Source organism: Dendropsophus ebraccatus, chromosome 4, assembly GCF_027789765.1.
Source record: "Dendropsophus ebraccatus isolate aDenEbr1 chromosome 4, aDenEbr1.pat, whole genome shotgun sequence".
Lineage (NCBI taxonomy): Eukaryota > Metazoa > Chordata > Amphibia > Anura > Hylidae > Dendropsophus > Dendropsophus ebraccatus.
Genome location: NC_091457.1, coordinates 168369082 through 168394759, shown reverse-complemented (window position 1 = coordinate 168394759; position 25678 = coordinate 168369082). Strand labels below are relative to the sequence as shown.

At 46.2% G+C, this 25678-nt stretch overlaps 1 protein-coding gene across 1 annotated transcript; it reads right to left on the bottom strand.

Moving 5' to 3' along the window:
• Positions 1-9619: 9619 nt before the first annotated feature.
• On the bottom strand, positions 9620-11047 carry LOC138789386 (proteoglycan 4-like). Its single transcript, XM_069967996.1, has one exon. It carries the CDS (start codon positions 11045-11047, stop codon positions 9620-9622), a length of 1428 nt encoding a protein of 475 aa, XP_069824097.1.
• Between the last annotated feature and the right edge of the window lie 14631 nt (positions 11048-25678).

Genomic DNA, 25678 nt, shown 5'->3' with positions numbered 1-25678 from the left:
AGCAGCTTCGATAAGTATAAGGATTTACACTGACCTATCATCTGTGTATGTTGGGGAAACAAAAAGGGAAATATAGGACAGCGTAACCTGAATCTACTTTTACCAGATCACTTCTATCATTCCAAAAATAATACAAGAAGATCACACAGTTATATTCCCAATCAGCCGAAGAGGCACGGGCAGGTTCCTCAAAGACGGAGCGAAACTCGGCCAGGAAGGTTTTGAGATTGGCAGCAACAGGATCATCTCAGTCCCACAGTGGCGTGGCCCAAGCCAGAGCTCTACCCTCCAATAGGCTGATGATGAAAGCCACTTTAGAGCGCTCGGTGGGAAACTGACTACTTAAAAGTTCAATGTGCATGGTGCATTGAGTCAGGAATCCTCTGCACAACTTGGGATCGCCTCCGTATTTACTCGGGAGAGCCAGTCAAACTCTCGAAGAGGCTGGAGGAGGTGATGAGCGCAGGGCTGTAGTATGATGCTGTAAGGCGGCTGTCAGTTGCTGGATCTGCTGCGACTGTTGCTGGATTTGTTGAGCCTGTTGGGCGACCACTCTGGCTACGTCACGGACATCAGGCACCTCGCCGGGATCCATGGTTGGAGCCTACTGTAACGCCTGGAGTCGTGGATCCACTGAACCGTCACTAGCGATGGTAGTAACCGCACCAGGGAGCGGAGTCTAAGGGGCCGCTGGTTTTCACCAGAGCCCGCCGCAAGGAGGGATGGACTTGCTGCGGCAGGCGACCCCCAGGTCGCTACCCCTGGCTTGGTTGCTAGTGACATCAGGCGAGGCGTGGCAGGAGCAGTAGGCAGAAAATAGTGCAGGCAGAGGTCTGTATGCATAACCGCAGGTGGCAGGCAGTGCTCAGGAACAATGGGTAAGCAGCGGACAGGGACTAGTTTATAGGAGAGTGTGATGTGCAAGAACCAATTAGGGGCGGACAGCCGGCGCGCGCGCGCCCTAGGAGGCGGGGACGCGCACGCCGGCCGACACAACGACGGACAGGAGCGGGGCAAGGTGAGGCGCCACCAGGGGCCGAAGTGGCAGCAGCGCCGGGTCCCTGCATGTGGACACCGGCGGCTGCAGGACAGGGTGAGGGGGTGCGGCGGTGGTCCAGAGCGCGGGACGCCGCCGCAGCCCTGACAGAAGAGAACCTGCATGGACTCTATGATGGTGATTAGGAAGGAAGGTGGGGAGAGAACCTGCATGGACTCTATGATGGTGGATAGGCAGAAGGGCGGGAAGAGAACCTGCATGGACTCTATGATGGTGGATAGGCAGGAAGGTGGGAAGAGAACCTGCATGGACTCTATGATGGTGGATAGGCAGAAGGGCGGGAAGAGAACCTGCATGGACTCTATGATGGTGGATAGGCAGGAAGGTGGGAAGAGAACCTGCATAGCATGAAGAAAATCACAGTGATAAAAGTTCTACTTCTACTGAGTTATTTTATTGCAGTTAAGGAGCCTGTTACCTCCTCACGCTGTAACCTCATCGTGGGACATATCACCTAATGTGGATCAGAAAGGCAGAAAAATGGACGACCGCCAGTACTTGGGAGGGATACTATGAGCTCCAAAGAACAACTGTTGACTTTTAGGTGTTTTTGGTAATTTGTAAAAGGAATGATAAGAAAGCTGCCTAATCTCTATTACAGACTTCCAGCTGCTATCATGGATGACGTAGTGACCCGGCCTCCTATGGATGGAGACCACACAGGGCCTCCATAGAAGGCGAAACATCTGCTGTATTTTCTATGAATTTGTGGAGTTACAAGACTTATCCAAGGAATGGCGGTTGTTTGGCGGTTGACGTGCGGTTATTGACGTGCCCTTGTATACCGCCTATATTGGCTCAACAATAAGAAGATTGTCTAAATACCTGCTCCATGGTATAATGAAAGGCTTCTTGTGTGATGAAGAACAAGTCGGGGATAAGAGTTCTTATTTCTCACTTACTGTAAATGCCTTTGGTTATTTGCCTTGAAATCGCTTTCTCCACGGTTGTAATTTCTTGTTGTAAGTAACAAGATAGAGTTTAGAGAGAAGAGAATTATGTGCGTTCCATGGAGGCAAGAACAAGTTGTGTAGAAATGATTCATGCACTCGCTGGAAGTAGGAACACGCTCTTTCATGCAGATCTATCAAGCACGTTTTCAAAGCCATTTTCCTGGAAAGGCGACTAAAGCGGCGTATACATCACGCAACGAGATCCATATGACGGATTAAAACAGCTGGAAGTAAAACCTATGTACACTTCCCTATAGAAAAAAAACCCTTCAAAGTGGAAAATCGCGGAAAGGAAAGCGTACCAGTCTGCTGTGAAAATATCAAAAAAGATACAGAAACCTGAACAAAGGCAGAAACCACCTGAGCGGCCGCAACACGACTGATACGCAGCGAAGCCTCCATTGTGGCGTCCAGCGGTTGCTTTTGTTCGGTTGCACCTGGGTTTTCCGGGAAGCGCGGTGAATACTAATCAAGGCCGCATGTTTTTTACTCTAATCTTGTACAAGACAATAATTTCAAGGCATTATAGGTTAGAAGGACGCCTTTCACGGACGCCATTCACGGACCTCCTCACAAGGTTACACGGCTTTTATTACTACACATACAGAACCAATACTAAGTCACCAAAAACTAACAAAAAACTAGAGATGGAGAAGATGGCTTGTCCTTGTAGTATTTCTCTCTTCGTCTTCTCGGTCTTCGGGTAGCTGGGGGACAACATTACATTAGTGGGAACGCTTTACACTGTGAGATTAAACATAAGTTTTATGTTAGAACCATATGGCGGTATTGTGTGGGCTCTTTAAGGAAGTAGTATTTATATCAGTCTTCCGCAACCTTTGGCTCTTCAGCTGTTGCGACTCTCCCAGCGTTCCGGCTTTCTCTGTGCCAGGATGATAGAATTGTATCTTTACAACAGCTGGAGAGCCGCCGGTTGGGGCACACCGCTTATAAATTGTTCTCCTCTATGATGGCTACTACTATGTCTAAAGATGGCAAGCGGGAGCTGGACTATGGCTGGGGCCAGAGATGAGCCAGTCTCTATCAGGGACTCATTCTCTCTAAATCCATCCCTACATGCTGGAGTCCCATCATGTTCCCTATGTGGGATCTGCCTCTACGTGAAGCCGTACCTTCTCCATCCCCCAAGATTTTGGCAGATTTGTAATTGTGGTGGGTGAAAGCATTGACCGTGTTGCAGCGGGACACAATGTTGCCAGTGGTTACATTTCCCTGATAAGTTGCAGTTCGGCTCCGGCAGATTACCCGCGCCACCGGCCCATTCTCACTGCTACGTCCATTGGAGGCCGCGTTCTCTGTACAGGTCTATGAGACTTCTTGGAGCAGATTTTCTGTCCACTTCTTCTTCTATGCGGCAGATTTATGTGTATCTGGCTGTGTGATAAACCCAGCGTATTCTTATATCTAATGCCCTAATACACAGAGCGATTATCTGAAGATCAGGCGGAGGTCTCCCCGTGATCAGCTCACTCATTGGCAGATCAATGTCTTTCAACATGGATCAATATAATCTTTAGCCGGCCGATTAAGGGAGAACCCTTAGGAAATGTAAAAATCCCAGGCGGGCGGGAAGCTATACTTACCCCTCCCCCACAGCAATGCATCACTGCTCACGGACCCCCTCCTGCAGCTCCAGCTCCTGCAACGTTGCATCCCAGAGAAATGCCCACCTTGCCAATCAGAGTGGGGCGGCACAATGCTGACATCACTGATTGGCTGAGTGGGTATTTCCTGCCCTTATGTATGGTGAATTTATGGCTGTTATGAATGGGGAATTCATGGCCATTATGTATGATGATTTTAAGACTGTTATGTACGGTAACTTTATGGCCGTTATGTACGGTGACTTTATGGCAGTTACGTAAGGTGATTTTATGATAATTATGTTTGGTGACTTTATGGCTGTTATGTATAGTGACTTTATGGCGGTGACATTTTCTGCACTTTATGGCCGTTATGTACGGGTGACTTTATGGCTGTAATGTACTGTGACTTTATGGCCGTTATGTACAGTGACTTAATGGCGGTGACATTTTATGCACTTTATGGCCGTTATGTAGGGTGACTTTATGGTGGTTATGTATGGTGACTTTATGGCCGATATGTACAGTAACTTTATGACCGTTATGTATGGTAACTTTATGGCTGTTATGTATGGTGACTTTATGGCCATTATGTATGGTGACTTTATGGCCATTATATACGGTGACTTTATGGCTGTTATGTATGGTGACTTTATGGCCATTATATACGGTGACTTTATGGCTGTTATGTATGGTGACTTTAGGGCCATTATATACGATGACTTTATGGCCATTATGTTTGGTGACTTTATGGCTGTTATGTACAGTGACTTTATGGCCGTTATGTATGGTAACTTTATGGCCATTATAAACGGTGACTTTATGGCCGTTATGTATGGTAACTTTATGGTCATTATATACGGTGACTTTATGGCCGTTATGTATGGTAACTTTATGGCCATTATAAACGGTGACTTTATGGCCGTTATGTATGGTAACTTTATGGCCATTATATACGGTGACTTTATGGCGGTGACATTTTATGCACTTTATGGCCGTTATGTAGGTTGACTTTATGGTGGTTATGTATGGTGACTTTATGGCCGATATGTATGGTAACTTTATGACCGTTATGTAAGGTGACTTTATGACCATTATGTAAGATGACTTTATGGCCATTATATACGGTGACTTTATGGCTGTTATGTATGGTGACTTTATGGCCATTATATACGGTGACTTTATGGCCGTTATGTTTGGTGACTTTATGGCTGTTATGTACAGTGACTTTATGGCCATTATTTACGGTGACTTTATGGTGGTTATGTATGGTAACTTTATGGCCATTATATACGGTGACTTTATGGCCGTTATGTATGGTGACTTTATGGCCATTATATACGGTGACTTTATGGCCGTTATGTATGGTAACTTTAAGGCCATTATATACAGTGGCTTTATGGCCATTATATACGGTGACTTTATGACCGTTATGTATGGTGACTTTATGGCCATTATATACGGTGACATTATGGTGGTTATGTATGGTTACTTTATGGCCATTATATACTGTGACTTTATGGCCATTATATACGGTGACTTTATGGCTGTTATGTATGGTGACTTTATGGCTGTTATGTATGGTGACTTTATGGCCATTATATACGGTGACTTTATGGTGGTTATGTATGGTGACTTTATGGCTGTTATGTATGGTTACTTTATGGCCATTATATACGGTGACTTTATGGCCATTATATACGGTGACTTTATGGCTGTTCTGTATGGTGACTTTATGGCCATTATATACGGTGACTTTATGGCCATTATATACGGTGACTTTATGGCCGTTATGTATGGTGACTTTATGGCCATTATATACGGTGACTTTATGGCCGTTATGTATGGTGACTTTATGGCCATTATATACGGTGACTTTATGGCCATTATATATGGTGACTTTATGGCCGTTATGTATGGTAACTTTATGGCCATTATATACAGTGGCTTTATGGCCATTATATACGGTGACTTTATGACCGTTATGTATGGTGACTTTATGGCCATTATATACGGTGACTTTATGGTGGTTATGTATGGTTACTTTATGGCCATTATATACGGTGACTTTATGGCTGTTATGTATGGTGACTTTATGGCCATTATATACGGTGACTTTATGGCCGTTATGTAAGGTGACTTTATGGCCATTATGTACAGTGACTTTATGGCCGTTATGTAAGGTGACTTTATGGCCATTATATACAGTGGCTTTATGGCCGTTATGTATGTTGACTTTATGCCCGTTATGTTTGGTGACTTTATGGCCGTTATGTATGGTGACTTTATGCCCGTTATGTTTGGTGACTTTATGGCCGTTATGTATGGTGACTTTATGGCCGTTTTGTATGTTGACTTTATGGCTATTATATTCGGTGACTTTATGGCCGTTATGTATGGTGACTTTATGGCTGTTATGTATGGTGACTTTATGGCTGTTATATACGGTGACTTTATGGCCGTTATGTTTGATGACTTTATGGCCGTTATGTATGGTGACTTAAAGGCAGTTATGTATGGTGACTTTATGGCCGTTTTGTATGGTGACTTTATGGCCGTTATGTTTGGTGACTTTATGGCTGTTTTGTATGGTGACTTTATGGCCGTTTTGTATGGTGACTTTTTGGCCGTTATGTATGGTGACTTTTTGGCAGTTATGTATGGTGACTTTATGCCTGTTATGTTTGGTGACTTTAGGGCCGTTATGTAGGGTGATATTATAACGGTGACATTTTCAGCACCTTACGGCAGTATTCGGCCCCGGTATTTCTGTATTTGCCGCGACCATCTTGCAGAGAGTACACAATAATAATACCACAACCTTATGTAGAAGAATGAGTCGTCTGAATGTCATAAACACTCGGCACAGCCCATCCACCACGGCCCAGAGCTCCGACTTCTGCCGCGATGCATCTTCCCACTAGCTGCACATATGCCGATGAAATCCCCGGCCAATTCCAAGTCCCCGATAATCATTATATCAAAGTATTTGTGAGAACGAAGAAAAAATCAGCCCGATGAGCGAGATAAACATGAAGTGTTCTCTGGCATGGATGATGGAGATGATGAACTGTCTGGAAGCGGAATCCTCGTCTGGTGCCCAAAATGGGAGGTAAAAATAAACGTGACGGCACAACCCAGGGAAAAAAACATAAGTACAGCAAATGTTCTTTTTGAAACAGACTAGATCCAGTATGTGAGGAGGGCAGCGGATGCGGCGAGGGCTGCGCGGTGTCAAAGGAAACTCAGCACAAGGTCCACCACTTTATTAGTATTATTTTTTATGATTTTAACTTAATTTGACTTAATAAATTGGAGACAGTGATTTCACTTTGCAATCTGTCCTGTATCATATACACAAGGTTATGGGTGCAGAAGACCTGCCTGGGTCCTAACAGAGGCTCCCAGTGCTCAGAAACCCCCAGGACTTACCGCAGGGCAGAAGTCTATAATAATCAGAGAGTTGTAAGAATAAATCGATGAAAGCGGGAATCACTGCAAGAGGATACCAAATAACAAGGATGGAATCTCACCAATAGGTGACGGAAACTGTATGATAGGAACGGATGAATGTTCAAACAAAAGGGGAAGATGGCGGTATTAAAGCAGAGATGAACATGAACAAACTACAAAACCGACACTAAATGGCTATCACCAAACACCACTGATCCAATGAAAACCCTGATCTGCAAAACGGACAAACAGGAGGGCTCTAGGACCCAGACGAAAACCAGGGCTGAGCAGATACTAAGGAGCTAAAGAGGATGGAAGAGGAGCCGGGAGAAGAACAAGGCGCGGGAGAAAGACAGGGAACAAGGGATAAAACCACAGGCAATAATCCGCACCGTAACATCGGGCTGTGTATAGGTGTAGTTGTCATCAGGAGAGCAGAGAGATCGGGGGTTTCTATCCCCCCCATATTCCTAGGATAGAAAACAGAAAAAAGGCGTTTATAAGGAAATGTTATACAGCACCGAAATACATGGACCAATCACAAAAGGCGCAGAACTACGGACCCACAAACAGAAAGAACGAGGCTCCAAACCACAGACCCCTGACCGGACAATAATATACACGTGTAATATTCCCGCGCAGTACAAAGAGTTAACGCCCTTGTGGACACACAGGTAACAGCATGGAAAGTAAAGGGCAGAAGGGCTAAGCTAGATGGTACGTCCAAGCAACTGAGCAGGCAATGAGAGAGAATCCCAGCAGTGTATACCATATACCTGTAATACATCTCCGATGGGGGTAACCAGGAGAGTGCAGCTATGTATATGGGGGCCAGGAGACCCAGGACCCAATGCACGTTTCGCTCCTATGTGCAGATTCTTCCATTGAAATTGAAGTTGTAGCAGAAATTCGCTGAAAAACTTTATTGAGTGGTTAGTGTCAAATAGGTGTGGCCTAGGGTGCCCAGTGCCTCTTAGGTATGTGTCTCCACCTCTACCCGCCCCCTGCATAATCCGTCTCCCTGAGAACTATTCAATGTGTGTCACAGAGCCCTGCCCACATCTTGGCCCCACCCACATACTATCCCCGCCCACATACTAGTCCGCCTGCATCCTGTGTTGGCGCCATTTAGTGCATTAGTGGCACAGGAATACAGTAGTGGAAGTTACTGACTGAGTTCCTATGTAGTGAGCCGGGTGCTTGGAATACTTTGAGATCGAAAACTCTAAGATCGCTTCTTAGCACAGGAAGACTGTAGAATACTCAAGACCACATAAATCACTGCTTAGAGCAGGTAGATTGGACAATAATACTTGATATAGTTACATTTCTGGCAATATACTTGAGAAAGTCTCTGGTTACTTGTTATAGACCTGACTTAGGTGACGGTGGGCTATTTACAGGGAAGGGGACTTACCCAGACCCTAAGGTTCTTAGCTGGAAGGGCTCTGACCACCTTGAGGGAGTTGCAATAAGACAGTACCTGCATCCACAGCTATGACCATCCGCCTCTTGCTGTCTGTGGGCACCAAGTGACACGAATCTAGCAATACAGGCCCCACCTTGTGGTTAAAGCGGTTGGGGCAATCCTAGAGACACGGAGGGTGGAGGGGAACACCGAAGAGGCATTGATGCTCCTGGCCACACCTCATTGACATTGCTGCTTCCAAATAAATAATTGTTTTTTACCCCAAAGATGGCACCAGGAACATGTTAAAACACACAAGCAGGAAGGACTTCATGTCAGCAGACACATGGTACCAGTGGTTTGATGGTGGTGGTGGGGTACAGACTTGGTTTAATTACTAAACAGCGCCATTTACTATTGACTGTATACAGTATGGCGGTCTAGGGGATTCAGCCTCCAGCCCACCTGATCTGTCGTGAGACCATAAAACACAGTAACAGCCATGTGCATAGATATAAAACTATCACCCCCATCTCCCCGGCTGCACTACGGCCATGTAGACAGCGCAGGGTCACTACAGAGTGGTAATAAATGCCGGGAACGTCCAGCGCCTGATAGATGAGCGCGACGCTCTGCAGTCACTGTATACATAAAAGAGTTTCGGCCTATCCCTGCAGCTGCCGCCTTACACCACAATGGATCGCTCCAGTAATTGAGCGCCAAGGAGCCGATCTGGAGAAGCTGTAAGCAAATAAATACAGAACAATTATTACTTATTAGAATTTCTTAATGACACATCGATGCGTGGACGGACGGACGGGCGGCACGTTACACCCCGCTCTTGTTTGTTGAAGGCAGAAGCTATAATCTGTTCTCTCTCGTCTGGTGTGAAGCTTCTATTAGTTTAGCTGGAATTTGTTACACTCTATTAGGTTCCTTGATAATAGAACAGTACATTATTGATGAGAGACAGCAGGAATGGCCTATTTATTCCGTGCTCGACTAATGTGCTCAGCTTTCAATTAGACGGACACACCAAATGCGAGTGAAAAATAGACATTATCACCCCGCTATAATTAGGGCGCTTATTCAATCATGCCCGACTCTGCTCGGCAGATACAGATGCATGATATAACATCATTGTTCACTTCGAGATGGTAAAGGAAGAGATTACGTCAGTGACAGGTACTGAAAATGCCAGAGGGTGAGATGGCGTTACGTGACCGAAATTCCGGGACAATTCTGGCTGGGAAAAGGGAAAAGGCTGAAAGGGTGACGGTGATGGGACATGCAGGATTCTGGGTGACGGGACATGCAGGATTCTGGGTGACGGGACATGCAGGATTCTGGGTGACGGGACATGCAGGATTCTGGGTGACGGGACATGCAGGATTCTAGGTGACGGGACATGCAGGATTCTGGGTGATGGGACATGCAGGATTCTGGGTGATGGGACATGCAGGATTCTGGGTGATGGGACATGCAGGATTCTGGGTGATGGTGACGTGCAGGATTCTGGGTGACGGGACATGCAGGATTCTGGGTGACGGGACATGCAGGATTCTGGGTGATGGGACATGCAGGATTCTGGGTGATGGGACATGCAGGATTCTGGGTGATGGGACATGCAGGATTCTGGGTGATGGGACATGCAGGATTCTGGGTGACGGGACATGCAGGATTCTGGGTGATGGGACATGCAGGATTCTGGGTGACGGGACATGCAGGATTCTGGGTGACGGGACATGCAGGATTCTGGGTGACGGGACATGCAGGATTCTGGGTGATGGGACATGCAGGATTCTGGGTGATGGGACATGCAGGATTCTGGGTGATGGGACATGCAGGATTCTGGGTGACGGGACATGCAGGATTCTGGGTGATGGTGACGTGCAGGATTCTGGGTGACGGGACATGCAGGATTCTGGGTGACGGGACATGCAGGATTCTGGGTGACGGGACATGCAGGATTCTGGGTGATGGGACATGCAGGATTCTGGGTGATGGGACATGCAGGATTCTGGGTGATGGGACATGCAGGATTCTGGGTGACGGGACATGCAGGATTCTGGGTGATGGGACATGCAGGATTCTGGGTGACGGGACATGCAGGATTCTGGGTGATGGGACATGCAGGATTCTGGGTGATGGGACATGCAGGATTCTGGGTGATGGGACATGCAGGATTCTGGTGATGGGACATGCAGGATTCTGGGTGACGGGACATGCAGGATTCTGGGTGACGGGACATGCAGGATTCTGGGTGATGGTGACAGGATGTGGAGGATTCTGGGTGATGGGACATGCAGGATTCTGGGTGATGGGACATGCAGGATTCTGGGTGACGGGACATGCAGAATTCTGGGTGATGGTGACGTGCAGGATTCTGGGTGATGGTGACGTGCAGGATTCTGGGTGATGGTGACGTGCAGGATTCTGGGTGATGGTGACGTGCAGGATTCTGGGTGATGGTGACGTGCAGGATTCTGGGTGATGGTGACGTGCAGAATTCTGGGTGATGGTGACGTGCAGGATTCTGGGTGAAGCTGCTATCTGTACTCACCAGATCCATGGTTGTGAGGTTGAATCCCCCCAAGCGCCATCACCGTGTCCTGTACACTATAGTAACATACGCCAGGAGTCGTTCATGATGCATGTGGGACCAGATGCTAATATAGCCTATGGGTGATGGATGGAACAGGATATGGTGGCATCTGTCCACCTGGATACGTGATATTACATGGATTGGATGCTACATTATATAATGGCGTCTATTACTCATAGGCTACAATGGTAGAAAGTTTACAGCAAAAAAGACATTTTCTGCTGGACTTGGTCTTAGCTCTTCCACCAGATTTTTCCAGTACACGTCTTGCATTCACCGGACTGACAGTGACCACAAGGACAGTACTTCGGCTTCCATCTGACTAATAGGCTCTAGAGATGAGCGACCCTGGAGCATGCTGGAGTCCATCCAAACCTGATCGTTCGGCATTTGATTAGCTGCGGCTGCTGAAGTTGGATAAAGCCCTAAGGCTATGTGGAAATCATGGATATAGTCATTGGCTGTATCCTTGTTTACCAGACAACCTTAGAGCTTTATCCAAGTTCTGCAGCCGCCACTAATCAAATACCGAACTATCGGGTTGGGATGGAATCCAGCATGCTCCAGGTTCGCTCATCTCTAATAGGCTCCTAAGGACCCCAGGAGCAGCACTGGAACATACAGAGTTGGTACAATAAGGCAGAGTGTCCCAGCCTGGGGGGAAATATTACTAGAGGTCTATAGGTATACAGTATGTATCCAGCATCCTGGTGTAGGACGCAGTAAGAAGGTCTTGGAAAACAGAAGCTAACCTGTAGTTTCCATGAGTGGCTATCTTACACTGTGCTCTACTGCGGATCAGCCTTTCCTTCTTTAGGGGGTGACTGTCCTGACGAAAGGATCCATGGCGTAGGTAAGGGAGGGGTGCTCCTTTATCCCCGGCTACCCTGCAGTCAGGTTAGGCAGTACATAAGTGCTGTTGTAGATCTCGCTGGGAACAAGTCTGGTCTCTTCCTCACGCCCACCAACTCACCGACTAACTAACTGAACTCCTCAGGGAGGAAGTCCAGAGTGTGTGTGACAGGCTAAACCTTCCCTCTCTGCATCTTTGCCCTGGGGGAGTGTGACACCTAGTGGCTGGAGAAGGGCACAGCAGCTAATTGTACTAACTGTGACACCTGACAGAAACACTTTTACCTGGGTGTGTAAAGAGCAAAGAAACACTACACTGAGACAGCTGAGCTCTGATACTACTGAGGAATAGTCTCCCCTTTGAGGGTATTGATGTGTTTGCATCGTGACTCCTTGTTTTGGGGTTCAGACTTTCACCTGTAACCCCCCCCCCCCCCCCAGATAATGCAGAGAGCTGATGGCTACAATGTATCACATGTCTGGATAGTATGGGTGGACACTATACCGCATGAAGGCCTGAGGATATACCCGTAGTCATATAAGTCATGTACCATAAAGATCTTACTGATTAAGGGTCCCCATTGTTGGTTCATGTGGTGGCGGGAGCCCCCCAGATATTGAGGTTCCTGGCCATGGTGACTGCTGCAGTCGGATGCATCAAGTAGTAGAGGATATATAGTAATAGCCAGTAGTATACGATATATAGCAATATCCTTTCATCTTTCATCCTCGCATAGCTCACCCACATCCCTACAGTAACAACAACAAAGTAAGTACAAAAGTAACATAGTAATATAGTAATATAGTAACATAATGCTAGAAAAGCCGCCATCCACTCCATCCAGCCTATTGCTCTGTGGTGTTGATCCAGAGGTTGACTCCTATAGAGTAGAAGCCAAATTTCTTCCCGACTCCTAATTTGCCATGGAAATAAATCCCTTGAACCCCAAATCCTTCTCCAGAATCCAGCGATTCCAACCTGTAATATTATTACACTCCAGTAATACATCCAGGCCCCTCCTGATCTCTTTGTTCTCCATTCAGAAAGTCCTAATTATTAGGTCACCCCTCAGACATCTGGATTGATCTTAAATGCTGATAATTACAAAGAAATAAAAATAATAATAATAATAATAATTAATAATGAATGAATAATAATAAATAATAATAATTATTATTATTATTAGTGAAGAGAAATGTTACATTACAAACAAAGGGAATCGCTCAGTTAGCGCGGCAATCTGCTTATTAGCCGCTCTGTGCTTCTCCTCCCCCGGTGCCTGGAAAAATTGGATCCAGTCCTAAGAATTGTCCCAGGACTGGATGCAGCTTTTCCTGAAACCCGGGGCAGCCGGCGGATAGGCAGATTGCTGAACTAACTGAGCGATTCCCTTCATTTGTAATACAGATACTCTGCATGTTTTCATTTAGATTGGACTATTATTATCTGAGTGACTGAGATCCCGGCTGTAGTGAACCTCCTGGTTACTGCCATACGCTAAGAATAACGTTCTCTGGCGCTGCCAGGGCCGTATTTGCCATTAGGCACCCGTGGTCTGGTGCCTAGGGTGGCAGCCTGTGGGGGGCCCCCACAACATTTCATTCTTTTCTTCTTTTTTTTTTTTTACACCCCTCTTCCCCTCCTCCGCATACTTCATGGCAGAAATGGTGTTTTTTTTTCTGGGGGGGGGGAGGAGGCAGCAGCAGCGGGGGATGTTGGGTGCTTAAATCGTAGTCTAAGTAGCACCCGCTGCTGGATGCGACTTTCACTTACATACTGTGAGTGAGCAGCGGTCAGTACAGGCGGCGCTGACTCTGCCATTACAGTCTCTTTAGTCACTGGTGAGGCAGACAGCTTGTTGCCCCAGGGAGCACCGAGAACTGCTCCACCGACTGAAGAGGGTGAAGATTAGAGATGAGCGAACCGGTTCGCCCGGTATGGGATCCGGTTCGGATTTTCCCAAAAATCCGAGTCCTTCTTGTTGGCTACCGCTGCACCTTGACTGGCATCTAGGTTGACTACTGCTGTGCCTGCCCTTGCCTCAATGTTGGCTCCTGCCTGGCCTCCATGTTGGCTACTGCTGATCCTGCCTGCCCTTCATGTTGGCTACTGCTGATCCTGCCTGGCCTCCATGTTGACTACTGTTGCTCCTGCCTGGCCTCCATGTTGGCTACTGCTGCTCCTGCCTGGCCTCCATGTTGGCTCCTGCCTGGCCTCCATGTTGGCTACAGCTGATCCTGCCTGCCCTCCATGTTGACTACTGCTGCTCCTGTACTGGCCTCAAATGACTTTTGCTGGACCTCCACTGGCCTCCAATGACTACGGCTGCTCCTTCACTGCATTTGTGACCTTTTTCCTGCATAGACTCTATAATGGTGAGTTTCCCCCATAGACCCTGTAATGGTGAGTTTCCCGCATAGACCCTGTAATGGTGAATTTCCTGCATAGACCCTGTAATGGTGAGTTTCCTGCATAGACCCTGTAATGGTGAGTTTCCCACATAGACCCTGTAATGGTGAGTTTCCCACATAGACCCTGTAATGGTGAGTTTCCTGCATAGACCCTGTAATGGTGAGTTTCCTGCATAGACCCTGTAATGGTGAGTTTCCTGCATAGACCCTGTAATGGTGAGTTTCCTGCATAGACCCTGTAATGGTGAGTTTCCTCCATAGACCCTGTAATGGTGAGTTTCCTGCATAGACCCTGTAATGGTGAGTTTCCTCCATAGACCCTGTAATGGTGAGTTTCCTGCATAGACCCTGTAATGGTGAGTTTCCCCCATAGACCTTGTAATGGTGAATTTCCTGCATAGACCCTGTAATGGTGAGTTTCCCCCATAGACCCTGTAATGGTGAGTTTCCCCCATAGACCCTGTAATGGTGAGTTTCCCCCATAGACCCTGTAATGGTGAGTTTCCCCCATAGACTCTGTAATGGTGAGTTTCCTGCATAGACCCTGTAATGGTGAGTTTCCCCCATAGACTCTGTAATGGTGAGTTTCCTGCATAGACCCTGTAATGGTGAGTTTCCCCCATAGACCCTGTAATGGTGAGTTTCCTGCATAGACCCTGTAATGGTGAGTTTCCCCCATAGACCCTGTAATGGTGAGTTTCCCCCATAGACCCTATAATGGTGATTTTCCCCCATAGACCCTGTAATGGTGAGTTTCCCCCATAGACCCTGTAATGGTGAGTTTCCCCCATAGACCCTGTAATGGTGAGTTTCCCCCATAGACCCTGTAATGGTGAGTTTCCCCCATAGACCCAGTAATGGTGAGTTTCCCCCATAGACCCTGTAATGGTGAGTTTCCTGCATAGACCCTGTAATGGTGAATATTGAATATTGAAAAAAAAAAATGACTTTGAGATATCAAAAAGATAATGATGTTACTGACATGTAGAGCCCTAAATTCAACCAAATACACTACCCCCGTATCATATAGATGCTTTACACTATGAAATCCGAAGAAATCCGAAATACGGTCAGACCAAACTTTTGAAAGGTTCGCTCATCTCTAGTGAAGATGAAGAGGACTGGTCATCGGGAGAGGAGCGCCACCTGCCGCCCAGACTGGTATTTGGGGAGGGGAGTGGGGAGAGAGTTTCCCAGGAAGCATCCAAACTCTGGTCATTGCATTGTATTGGTGTCTGTAAGACAATAACCAAGGAAAGGCTGGAGCAGGGGACACTAACCTCACGCTGCCGGTAATACACTGCGACACTGTGCAATACTGTGCTCTGGCCAGGCCTAACTAGAAGAGACCAGAGCAACCGAGCAGCAGGGGACTGGTGAGTATACTAAGAGGGAGTGGGGGAGGCACTGTGGAGTGTTCTCCAACTTGTCACTCACCTGTTGCTGCAAAATCACAACCCCCATCATGCACTGAGCAGAGCCCGGCCGACCCCCCGGTGCAGACCCATATACTCACCGCTTCTGTGAAGTCCCTCTCCTGAATTCGCTCCCACCGCCGAGAAATCCCCGTCCGAAGGCGCGCGCTCACCAGAGATGAGTCCGACGCCCATAGAGAATGACGGCTCCAGGAGTGGGACTTTGTGGAAGCGGTAAGTATATAGGTCTGCATCGGGGGTCGGCCGGGCTCTGCCCTAGCATGGGGGGGTGACAGGTTCCCTTTAAGTTGGACTTGCCTGCAGTTTGCATGTGCTAGCCCAGGTAGAGAGCAGCGCAGGGAAGAACACCCATAGAGAGCTGCAAGATTGTGTTCCCACATTGCATTTTTAACTTGCAATGTGGGAACACAGTCCAACACTTACACTTCCCCACTACTGGGGACGTGGCTTTGGGGGGGGTCAGCACTCAAAGTGCCTAGGGCAGCATGAACCCCAAATACAGGCCTGGGCGCTGACCTTGTCCGTGTTCGCTGGTATAGAGACGCCTCAGTATACAGTAGGAGCCGATTGCGATTATTTTAGTTTATTATAATATTTTTCGGGAACTCTCAGCCCTAATGAGTTATTGTAAATTGACTTTTCCGTCAAAGAAAATTTCGAGCCTCATTATACAACTCAATAAGTAATAGATGAGAGCGGCCGTCCGGCTCATTGTTGACCGTTCTTTGTCCTTAAATCAATTAGAAACATAATTACATTTCCCTCTATATGAGACATGGGCCATATAGTCGTGTGTAGAAATGAGTGCGACTTCTCGCTCAGACCGGCGCCTCGCCTTCTTTGTCTCATTCACAAAGCAATCTTCCGTCTTCGCCTCGGCAAAGTTTCCTTTGTGTTTTTTGCTCTGCTGGTTTCCTGCGAGTAACATTCAGGATGTGTCTGCATCTGACAGGTTGTTATTTTTACCAAATGCTATTAAAAACATTGTATTCTCCGGCTGTTTTAGCGCATTCCGTCTCGCTCGCTAATGCAGCAATTTTTACACAACATGACTGCAAAGTCAAATGTCAATTTAACACATACATTCTGTAAACCAGTCAATAAGAGAAAAGGGAAGAGTTCTCAAAGTGGCTAAATGTACCCCGAAAAGGAGGCGAGGTTCATGGCAGCAGAACCGAGGAGTATGAGAGCGGAGCTGTCACCGACGAAACTTCTGATGTGTCATGGTGACATGTTGGAAGCTTTGATGGATGGGGGTCCGGGCGCTGAGACCCCACTGATTGCCAAGAAGAAGGGGAAGATGTGCTCGGCTGAGCGCGGAGAGACTAGTGGTGTACGGACTCCGAGACTTACCAGGACCCCAGCATCAGTGTTGGTCTCAGCCTCCGCACATCAGCTATTCTAAACGTTTGTCAAGTTTTATTAACTGATAGTTATCCTTTAAGGCAGTGCATGGCCAGAGCCTGTATAGAGGCACAGACACCATATTATGGGCCCATGGTTGGTCATTGTCTTGCCATATGTGAGCTAGAACAATGGCAATGAAGCCAGTCAGTGAATGTAACAGAGTTTGATTGAATGAGGATCCTTACGGGCGGTGTGGTGTCCCACCACGGGTGTTGCTATTGGTTACACCTTTCGCAAAAGCCTGTACTTGTAAGTGTGGTAAAGTAGCAGTACCAGAGTAGCAACAGATGTTGTTGTTGCTAGTATGTATATCCCGATATTGCACAGCTGTAGAAACTAAAGGGTTATTGTTTTGTTTATGTACCACATGGATCTGTACATCAATGAGAGTTCTTTCCTTTTATAACCTATAATCTTTCTATTTACTTCTTACGCACGCACTCCTCATCCACTCACAGCACAGGTTACACATGCTGTAGGAAAGGAGTCACATTGGTAGAAGAAGTGTGAGTTCTTTTATCTTGGATTCTGTAGAGGAAGGACGCAAGCTAGAACCCTCCCTACAGCAGCCAAGTTGGGCCCTGGAGTGGGTGTCATCAGAGAACTCTTACCACTTTGCTCATCCCAGGTAACAAGGTCTGGGGCTTGTGTCACCCTCTAGGACGGGTCATCCGACACTGGTCGGTAATAGGTGGTACAAAGACCAAAGAGTCAAAACACAGGCACAAGTATTCTCTCTACTCTCAAGTATTCTACTCATTCTACCACTAAAGTTCTGGCAGAGCACAGTACTACTTGGGTTGGGACACTCTTGACATCCTCCTCTCTACTCTCCTGGACTTTCTACCTCTCAGCACGCAACCCAGCCAGCTCAGCTGTATCTTCTGCTCCACTTTCAGTACAGATCTAGCCTATCAAGTATTAAGTACTATACCAAGGCAAAGTGGTATTACCTGCTTCCTGTACCAAGTATCTTCACAGTAAACAAGATTATATTATTTCTAACGGGACTCTGTGGTTCTTCACTAAGTACTGACACAGCAGATACATCTTCCTTGGGTCATCTCCCCTTTCCGTGGGGGCAGTGCCAATAGTCCGTGTTGGTCACTACTCCACTACGGACCACCGTGATAATTGCCCAAGGGACCCCCAAACAGCCTGGCAGGTCACTGTCCACAGGGGAACAAGGTATAGCCAGCCAATTAAAATAAAAGCAGGTGTGTCACCAACTGGCACTGGCTTCACGACAGATTACCAACGGGCAAGGCTATATCTCGGCCACAGAAAAAAAGACAAATTTGGTCAGCTCTCCTTGAACACCATTCACACGAGGCAGGAGCACGTTGCTATGGCTGAAGTTGCAAACACACAAAAACGCAAAAAAATGCAACAGCTCACTGCAATGGCAAGATACAGACCCACTACAGACATGAAAATAGTTAAAAGCAGCAGTGATTGGTGGGCTGTCATTGCCAGATGAGTCCGTCTGGGAAGTGGAGGTGGGATCGCTCAGCCAGGACCCAAAGATGATGCAGGAGGACAGCGGGGGAGCATGGAATATGTTGCTGCATTGCTGGAGCAGTGATGGAGCATGTGCATTGCTGGAGTGGGGGTGGAGCATGTGCATTGCTGGAGTGGGGGTGGAGCATGTGCATTGCTGGAGTGGGGGTGGAGCATGTGCATTGCTGGAGTGGTGGTGAAGCATGTGCATTGCTGGAGTGGTGGTGGAGTATGTGCATTGCTGGAGTGGTGGTGGAGCATGTGCATTGCTGGAGCAGTGATGGAGCATGTGCATTGCTGGAGCAGTGATGGAGCATGTGCATTGCTGGAGTGGGGGTGGAGCATGTGCATTGCTGGAGTGGGGGTGGAGCATGTGCATTGCTGGAGTGGTGGTGGAGCATGTGCATTGCTGGAGTGGTGGTGGAGCATGTGCATTGCTGGAGCAGTGATGGAGCATGTGCATTGCTGGGACAGTGGTGGAGCATGTGCATTGCTGGAGCAGTAATGGAGCATGTGCATTGCTGGAGCAGTGATGGAGCATGTGCATTGCTGGGACAGTGGTGGAGCATGTGCATTGCTGGAGTGGTGGTGGAGCATGTGCATTGCTGGAGTGGTGGTGGAGCATGTGCATTGCTGGAGTGGTGGTGGAGCATGTGCATTGCTGGAGTGGTGGTGGAGCATGTGCATTGCTGGAGCAGTGATGGATCATGTGCATTGCTGGGACAGTGGTGGTGGAGCATGTGCATTGCTGGAGTAATGGTGGAGCATGTGCATTGCTGGAACAGTGATGGAGCATGTGCATTGCTGGAACAGTGATGGAGCATGTGCATTGCTGGAGTGGGGGTGGAGCATGTGCATTGCTGGAGTGGGGGTGGAGCATGTGCATTGCAGGAGTGGGGGTGGAGCTCTCAAGGGCCATGATGCTATAGATGACAGGTCACTTTTAAGGAAACAATGAGGTTTACAGTAGGAAAAGTTCTGGTAATGGTCGCTAAGCCTCCTCTCCCGACTTTCTGCTCCTTTATGTTGCTCTGTTCTGGTCCACTGAGGTTTTCTTGTGACCACGACAACTATCGAATTACGAGAGAAGTTTAGGTTGGTGAGATTACAGGAGACCAATTATAGATGTGACCAGTGAGTATTTTATCTATGAATAACATTGGCGGCCAAGTGACTATGAAATAACAAGCTCAATTATAGCGGGTGTGAGGAACGCCAGGAGTCGGCTCTGCTCGCTCTCTCTTATCCCTGGGGCTCAGCTTGTAATACGGCCGCTCTCCATGTGTAACAAATAGTCTTGTTCACTGGACTGGAAGATAATAAATAGATCTAAGGTGATGATTTACAGAAGGTGCTCGAAACATATTCAGCCAATAGTAAGAGCCGCTGAGATAAGATTTCTGCCAACCTGACTCCGCCGTCTCCTGCTATACAGGAGAACGGACGGACGGAGAGATTGGGAACTTCCAGCCAAACCGAACCGACTTCCCGGAGACATTTAAACCTATAAACATTTAGTCAACTGAAAAGAAGAAAAAAGTTTAATTTAGTTAAGAAAAAATAACCTTGAATCTGGAAAGAATTGGCTGTACAGTGACCGGCTGGTCAGGAGATGGCTTTCCTGGATCCCAACAGTGACTCCTAGTACTCTGATACCTCCAGGACTTACAGTACGGCTCCTAGTACTCTGATACCTCCAGGACTTACAGTACGGCTCCTAGTACTCTGATACCTCCAGGACTTACAGTACGGCTCCTAGTACTCTGATACCTCCAGGACTTACAGTACGGCTCCTAGTACTCTGATACCTCCAGGACTTACAGTACGGCTCCTAGTACTCTGATACCTCCAGGACTTACAGTAGGGCTCCTGGCACTCTGATACCTCCAGGACTTACAGTAAGGCTCTTTGTACTCTGATACCTCCAGGACTTACAGTAGGGCTCCTAGTACTCTGATACCTCCAGGACTTACAGTAGGGCTCCTAGTACTCTGATACCTCGGGACTTACAGTACGGCTCCTCTGGCACTTTGATACCTCCAGGACTTACAGTAGGGCTCCTGGCACTCTTATACCTCCAGGACTTACAGTAGGGCTCCTGGTACTCTGATACATCCATGACTTACAGTAGGGCTCCTGGCACTCTTATACCTCCAGGATATACAGTAGGGCTCCTGGTACTCTGATACCTCCAGGACTTACAGTAGGGCTCCTAGTACTCGGATACCTCCAGGACTTACAGTAGGGCTCCTAGTACTCAGATACCCTTAGGACCTACAGTAGGGCTCCTAGTACTCAGATACCTCATGAATGTACAGTAGGGCTTCTAATACTCAGATACCTCAAGGACTTACAGTAGGGCTTCTAATACTCAGATATCTCCAGGACTTACAGTAGGGCTCCTAGTACTCAGATAACTCCAGGACTTATAGTAGGGCTTCTAGTACTCAGATAACTCCAGGACTTACAGTAGGGCTCCTAGTACTCAGATAACTCCAGGACTTACAGTAGGGCTTCTAGTACTCAGATATCTCCAGGACTTACAGTAAGGCTCTTACAGTAGGGCTCCTAGTACTCGGATACCTCCAGGACTTACAGTAGGTCTCCTAGTACTCAGATACCCTTAGGACCTACAGTAGGGCTTCTAATACTCAGATACCTCAAGGACTTACAGTAGGGCTCCTAGTACTCAGATATCTCCAGGACTTACAGTAGGGCTTCTAGTACTCAGATACCTCCAGGACTTATAGCAGAGCTGAACTGTGTAATGGTCAGAATGTTGCAAAAACAAAAATCTGAAAGCAACAATCCAAGCAGGTAACAAATAACGAGAATAGGAACTCATCATTAGATGACAGAAATTAAATGATAAGAATGGGAGCACAAACAAATGTTGAAGAGATACGAAAACAGAATGCAGAACAATAGCTGGATGTAGTACGGACAATACTAGGGAAAAAACTGGAGAAATACAAGGAATACTGGGTACAAAAAGGCAGAGCATACACTATAATCCACACCGCACAACAGGTCATACTGTCACCCCAATCCCACCAGGAATATAGCAGTAACATCATCTCGCTCAGAGTAATAGATCAGCAGCTTCAGAGTAATAGATCAGCTGGTTCAGAGTAATAGATCAGCAGCTTCAGAGTAATAGATCAGCAGGTTCGGAGTAATAGATCAGCAGGTTCGGAGTAATAGATCAGCAGGCTCAGAGTAATAGATCGGCAGGCTCAGAGTAATAGATCGGCAGGCTCAGAGTAATAGATCAGCAGGCTCAGAGTAATAGATCAGCAGGTTCAGAGTAATAGATCAGCAGGTTCAGAGTAATAGATCAGCAGGCTCAGAGTAATAGATCAGCAGGCTCAGAGTAATAGATCGGCAGGCTCAGAGTAATAGATCAGCAGGCTCAGAGTAATAGATCAGCTGGTTCAGAGTAATAGATCAGCAGGTTTACACCACTTACTGTATCAGAGAATATGACCTTGCAGTATGACCCCTACTATTTTTTACTTATGCTCTTATGTGATTATGCATTATGTGAGGCGCTGAGGCGCATTTCCCCGACCACCTCCCTGGTTTCAGGCTGTACTGGGTTATAAAGGGTCTCAGGATAACAATCCACGTCAAGGTTTCCTCTGTGAATGTCATAGAGCAATGTTCTGATTCAGGAAGCTCCTTGATGTGGTAGTAGAGAGCTAATAGAGAGTGGACCATGAACGTCCATGGATGATACACTTACCCCTCCCACATCCCAACCTACCCCATTACCATGACGGTGATAATAGACCACAGGTTGGTGACCCTTACCACTCCTGATAATTCTGAATATAATCTCTTTTATTTCATTGTCTATCGCTTATTACTTCCATGGACGTCTTTAACCTCTACACCACCCAACTACTCCATCCGCACCACCTCAGCCAACCATCTCCTCTATCTGCTCTCACAGGAGGAAGGAGAAAGAACACAGAGTATATATGGTAGAACCCCAGTGGACAGAACATCCTAAAGGGGGAGAGTGGAGTCTCCGTTAACACCATGTCCGTGTGAGGAGGCGGAGGGTACAGCAATATAAAAATGTCCCCAGGAAACAGGTCGTCCACTCTCCGCACCAGTGTACAACCCCCCACGCTTGGCGGTCTCTGTAATCCGGCACATACAATAAATCCAAGGATACAAAAGTCTAAAGATGGCGGCACTCACCATTCCAGAAGTAGTTTAATGGGGAAGGTAATAAGGTTCTCCAGGAAACGGCTTCTGTTCAAAAAGCTTCTTTCAAGGCGATTAGAAGTTACACGAACACAGCAGCACAGCTGTTTCCTGGAGCGCCTTATTATCTTTTCCATTAAACTACTTCTGGACTGGTGAGTGCCGCCATCTTTAGACTTTTTATTAGAGGATACAGCCAGGTTCATGGTCAAACCAAGTCGCACCAAACTCCTTCCTAGAGACATAATAGAGATGACCCCATTAGTCGGCCGCTTCTATGATGTCAATATGCAATATGGTGCTCATGGTGATCATTCAGCTATGTAATACATGGCCCCAAAAACTCATCCATAGCTCCTCACTATGGTCACTCGAAGCCCCTTGGGACTTAAATGCAGCCTTAGGCGATGTTCCCACTCTGTAAGATACCGGCTGGTGTCAGAAAAGATCATCCCAGCCAGATGATGTTTCCTGCAGCTGAATTTGGATGTGGGCGCATCCACGCAAACCGCATCCAAACTCCCCGCTGGACACAATGGAGTGTGCGGCCGGAGCCGCACACTCCATTGTGTGAACTGACAGGGTTTTCTGTGGCTGCTATTCACCGCAAGGGATCCCAGCCAGAGTGTATACTATGTGTATGTATATATGTGCTATGTGTATACACTCCGGCTGGGATTACTTAGAAGGCAGCACTACGTAAGTTCCGTAGTAATCATGGCCGTTGTTACAATGGCCGTGATTACTACAGAACTTACATAGTCTTTACATAGCCTTAGGCTATGTTCGTACACAGTATTTTTGCTTAGTATTTTTGAACCAAAACTAATTGAGGTAAATTGATGGCCATCCACTAAATTTCAGCAGTGTGTGAACATGGCCTTAGAATGGTCCCACGTTGTAAAGCCAAGTATTGTGAATATTGGTCACATTCAGAATTTACCACAAATCAAAACTTTTTAACTCACTAACCTCCTTATTCCGTGTCTTTCACTGCTTCAGTGTTTCCTAAAGAATTTGAGGTAAGATCAAGACTCCGAGCTCATCCTATGCTAGATAAGTGAACGCCGCCATATGAGACCTCCGTGGATCCGAGCTTCGAGGGAAGAATAACTGCACAGAACAGCGGGTGACGGAGGACGCCACAATTGGTTTTCTTTCCATCTTGAATCCATAAGAAAAAATATAATTTAGTCTCTATATAGAATCAGAGTCACCTGGAGGTCGAGTATAGCAGGTTATGTATCGATGGAGGTGACCGCTACGCGAGCTCTCCATAGGATATACTGTATATCCAGCGGAATTTCCTAGGTTTTCTTGTTTCTGGATTTTGTTGCATTGATCACATCATCTGCTCTGATATCGCTGTCTATATATATTTGTTTGCTTTCTTCCTTACATCCTTAGCTATCCTGGGGATTATATATATATAATAGTATAATAAACGTCTGGGGATTATATATATATAATAGTATAATAAACGTCTGGTGATTATATATATATAATAGTATAATAAACGTCTGGGGATTATATATATATAATAGTATAATAAACGTCTGGGGATTATATATATATATAATAGTATAATAAACGTCTGGGGATTATATATATATAATAGTATAATAAACGTCTGGGGATTATATATATATAATAGTATAATAAACGTCTGGTGATTATATATATATATATATAATAGTATAATAAACGTCTAGTGATTATATATATATATATATATAATAGTATAATAAACGTCTGGTGATTATATATATATATAATAGTATAATAAACGTCTGGTGATTATATATTTATAATAGTATAATAAACGTCTGGGGATTATATATTTATAATAGTATAATAAACGTCTGGGGATTATATATATATAATAGTATAATAAACGTCTGGGGATTATATATATATATATATAATAGTATAATAAACGTCTGGTGATTATATATATATATAATAGTATAATAAACGTCTGGTGATTATATATTTATAATAGTATAATAAACGTCTGGGGATTATATATTTATAATAGTATAATAAACGTCTGGGGATTATATACATATAAGAGTATAATAAATGTCTGCTGATTTTATATATATATATGATAGTATAATAAACGTCCGGGGATAATGGATATTTTTACCGTACGCTTCCATTCACCTCCTTTTTAACAAATGTGAAGAGGCGGGGATGATAGCAGAGGATAGAACAAGCCTGGATCCGCCATCTGTTTGCACTATAAACATGAAGTGACAACCGCAGTGAAGTGATGTACGATCTACGGAGAAATAGAAGAGTTATTTATCGGAGGTCAAAAGAAAATAAGAGGAAGGATCTGATGCGATTTCTTTTCTCTTTGCACCTAAAACAATTTTACACTTAACCCTGTCCCGGCTATAGTCATCAGCCGCACGTTAGCGCCATATGAATATTTCAGCCTTGCGGAGCGTTGACCTTATCCCGCTACTTGGGAATTGTAACATCAGGTTTGATTTCCATATTGTGCATTTGTGAACCTTGGAGACTCGCTCCCTTTTGAAATGTATCATGCATGAATTTATACTGTGATTTATATTCCACCGGCACAGCTGTACTGTAGGAAAAGCACAATATGCTAATTCACCGTATACCCATACTAGGAAGCTAAAAAATAATAAAAAGGGACACATGTTGTGATGGAAATATAAACACTATCACTATAAGCTCAACAGGTATCCACAAACCCAAGCGAGCTCCCTATGCTGAGCCCTGTCCCCCACCAAATCCATCA

Coding starts and splice junctions, on each gene's coding strand:
- LOC138789386 (XM_069967996.1), bottom strand. CDS start 11,047: ATGGATCTGGTGAGTACAGATAGCAGCTTCACCCAGAATCCTGCACGT.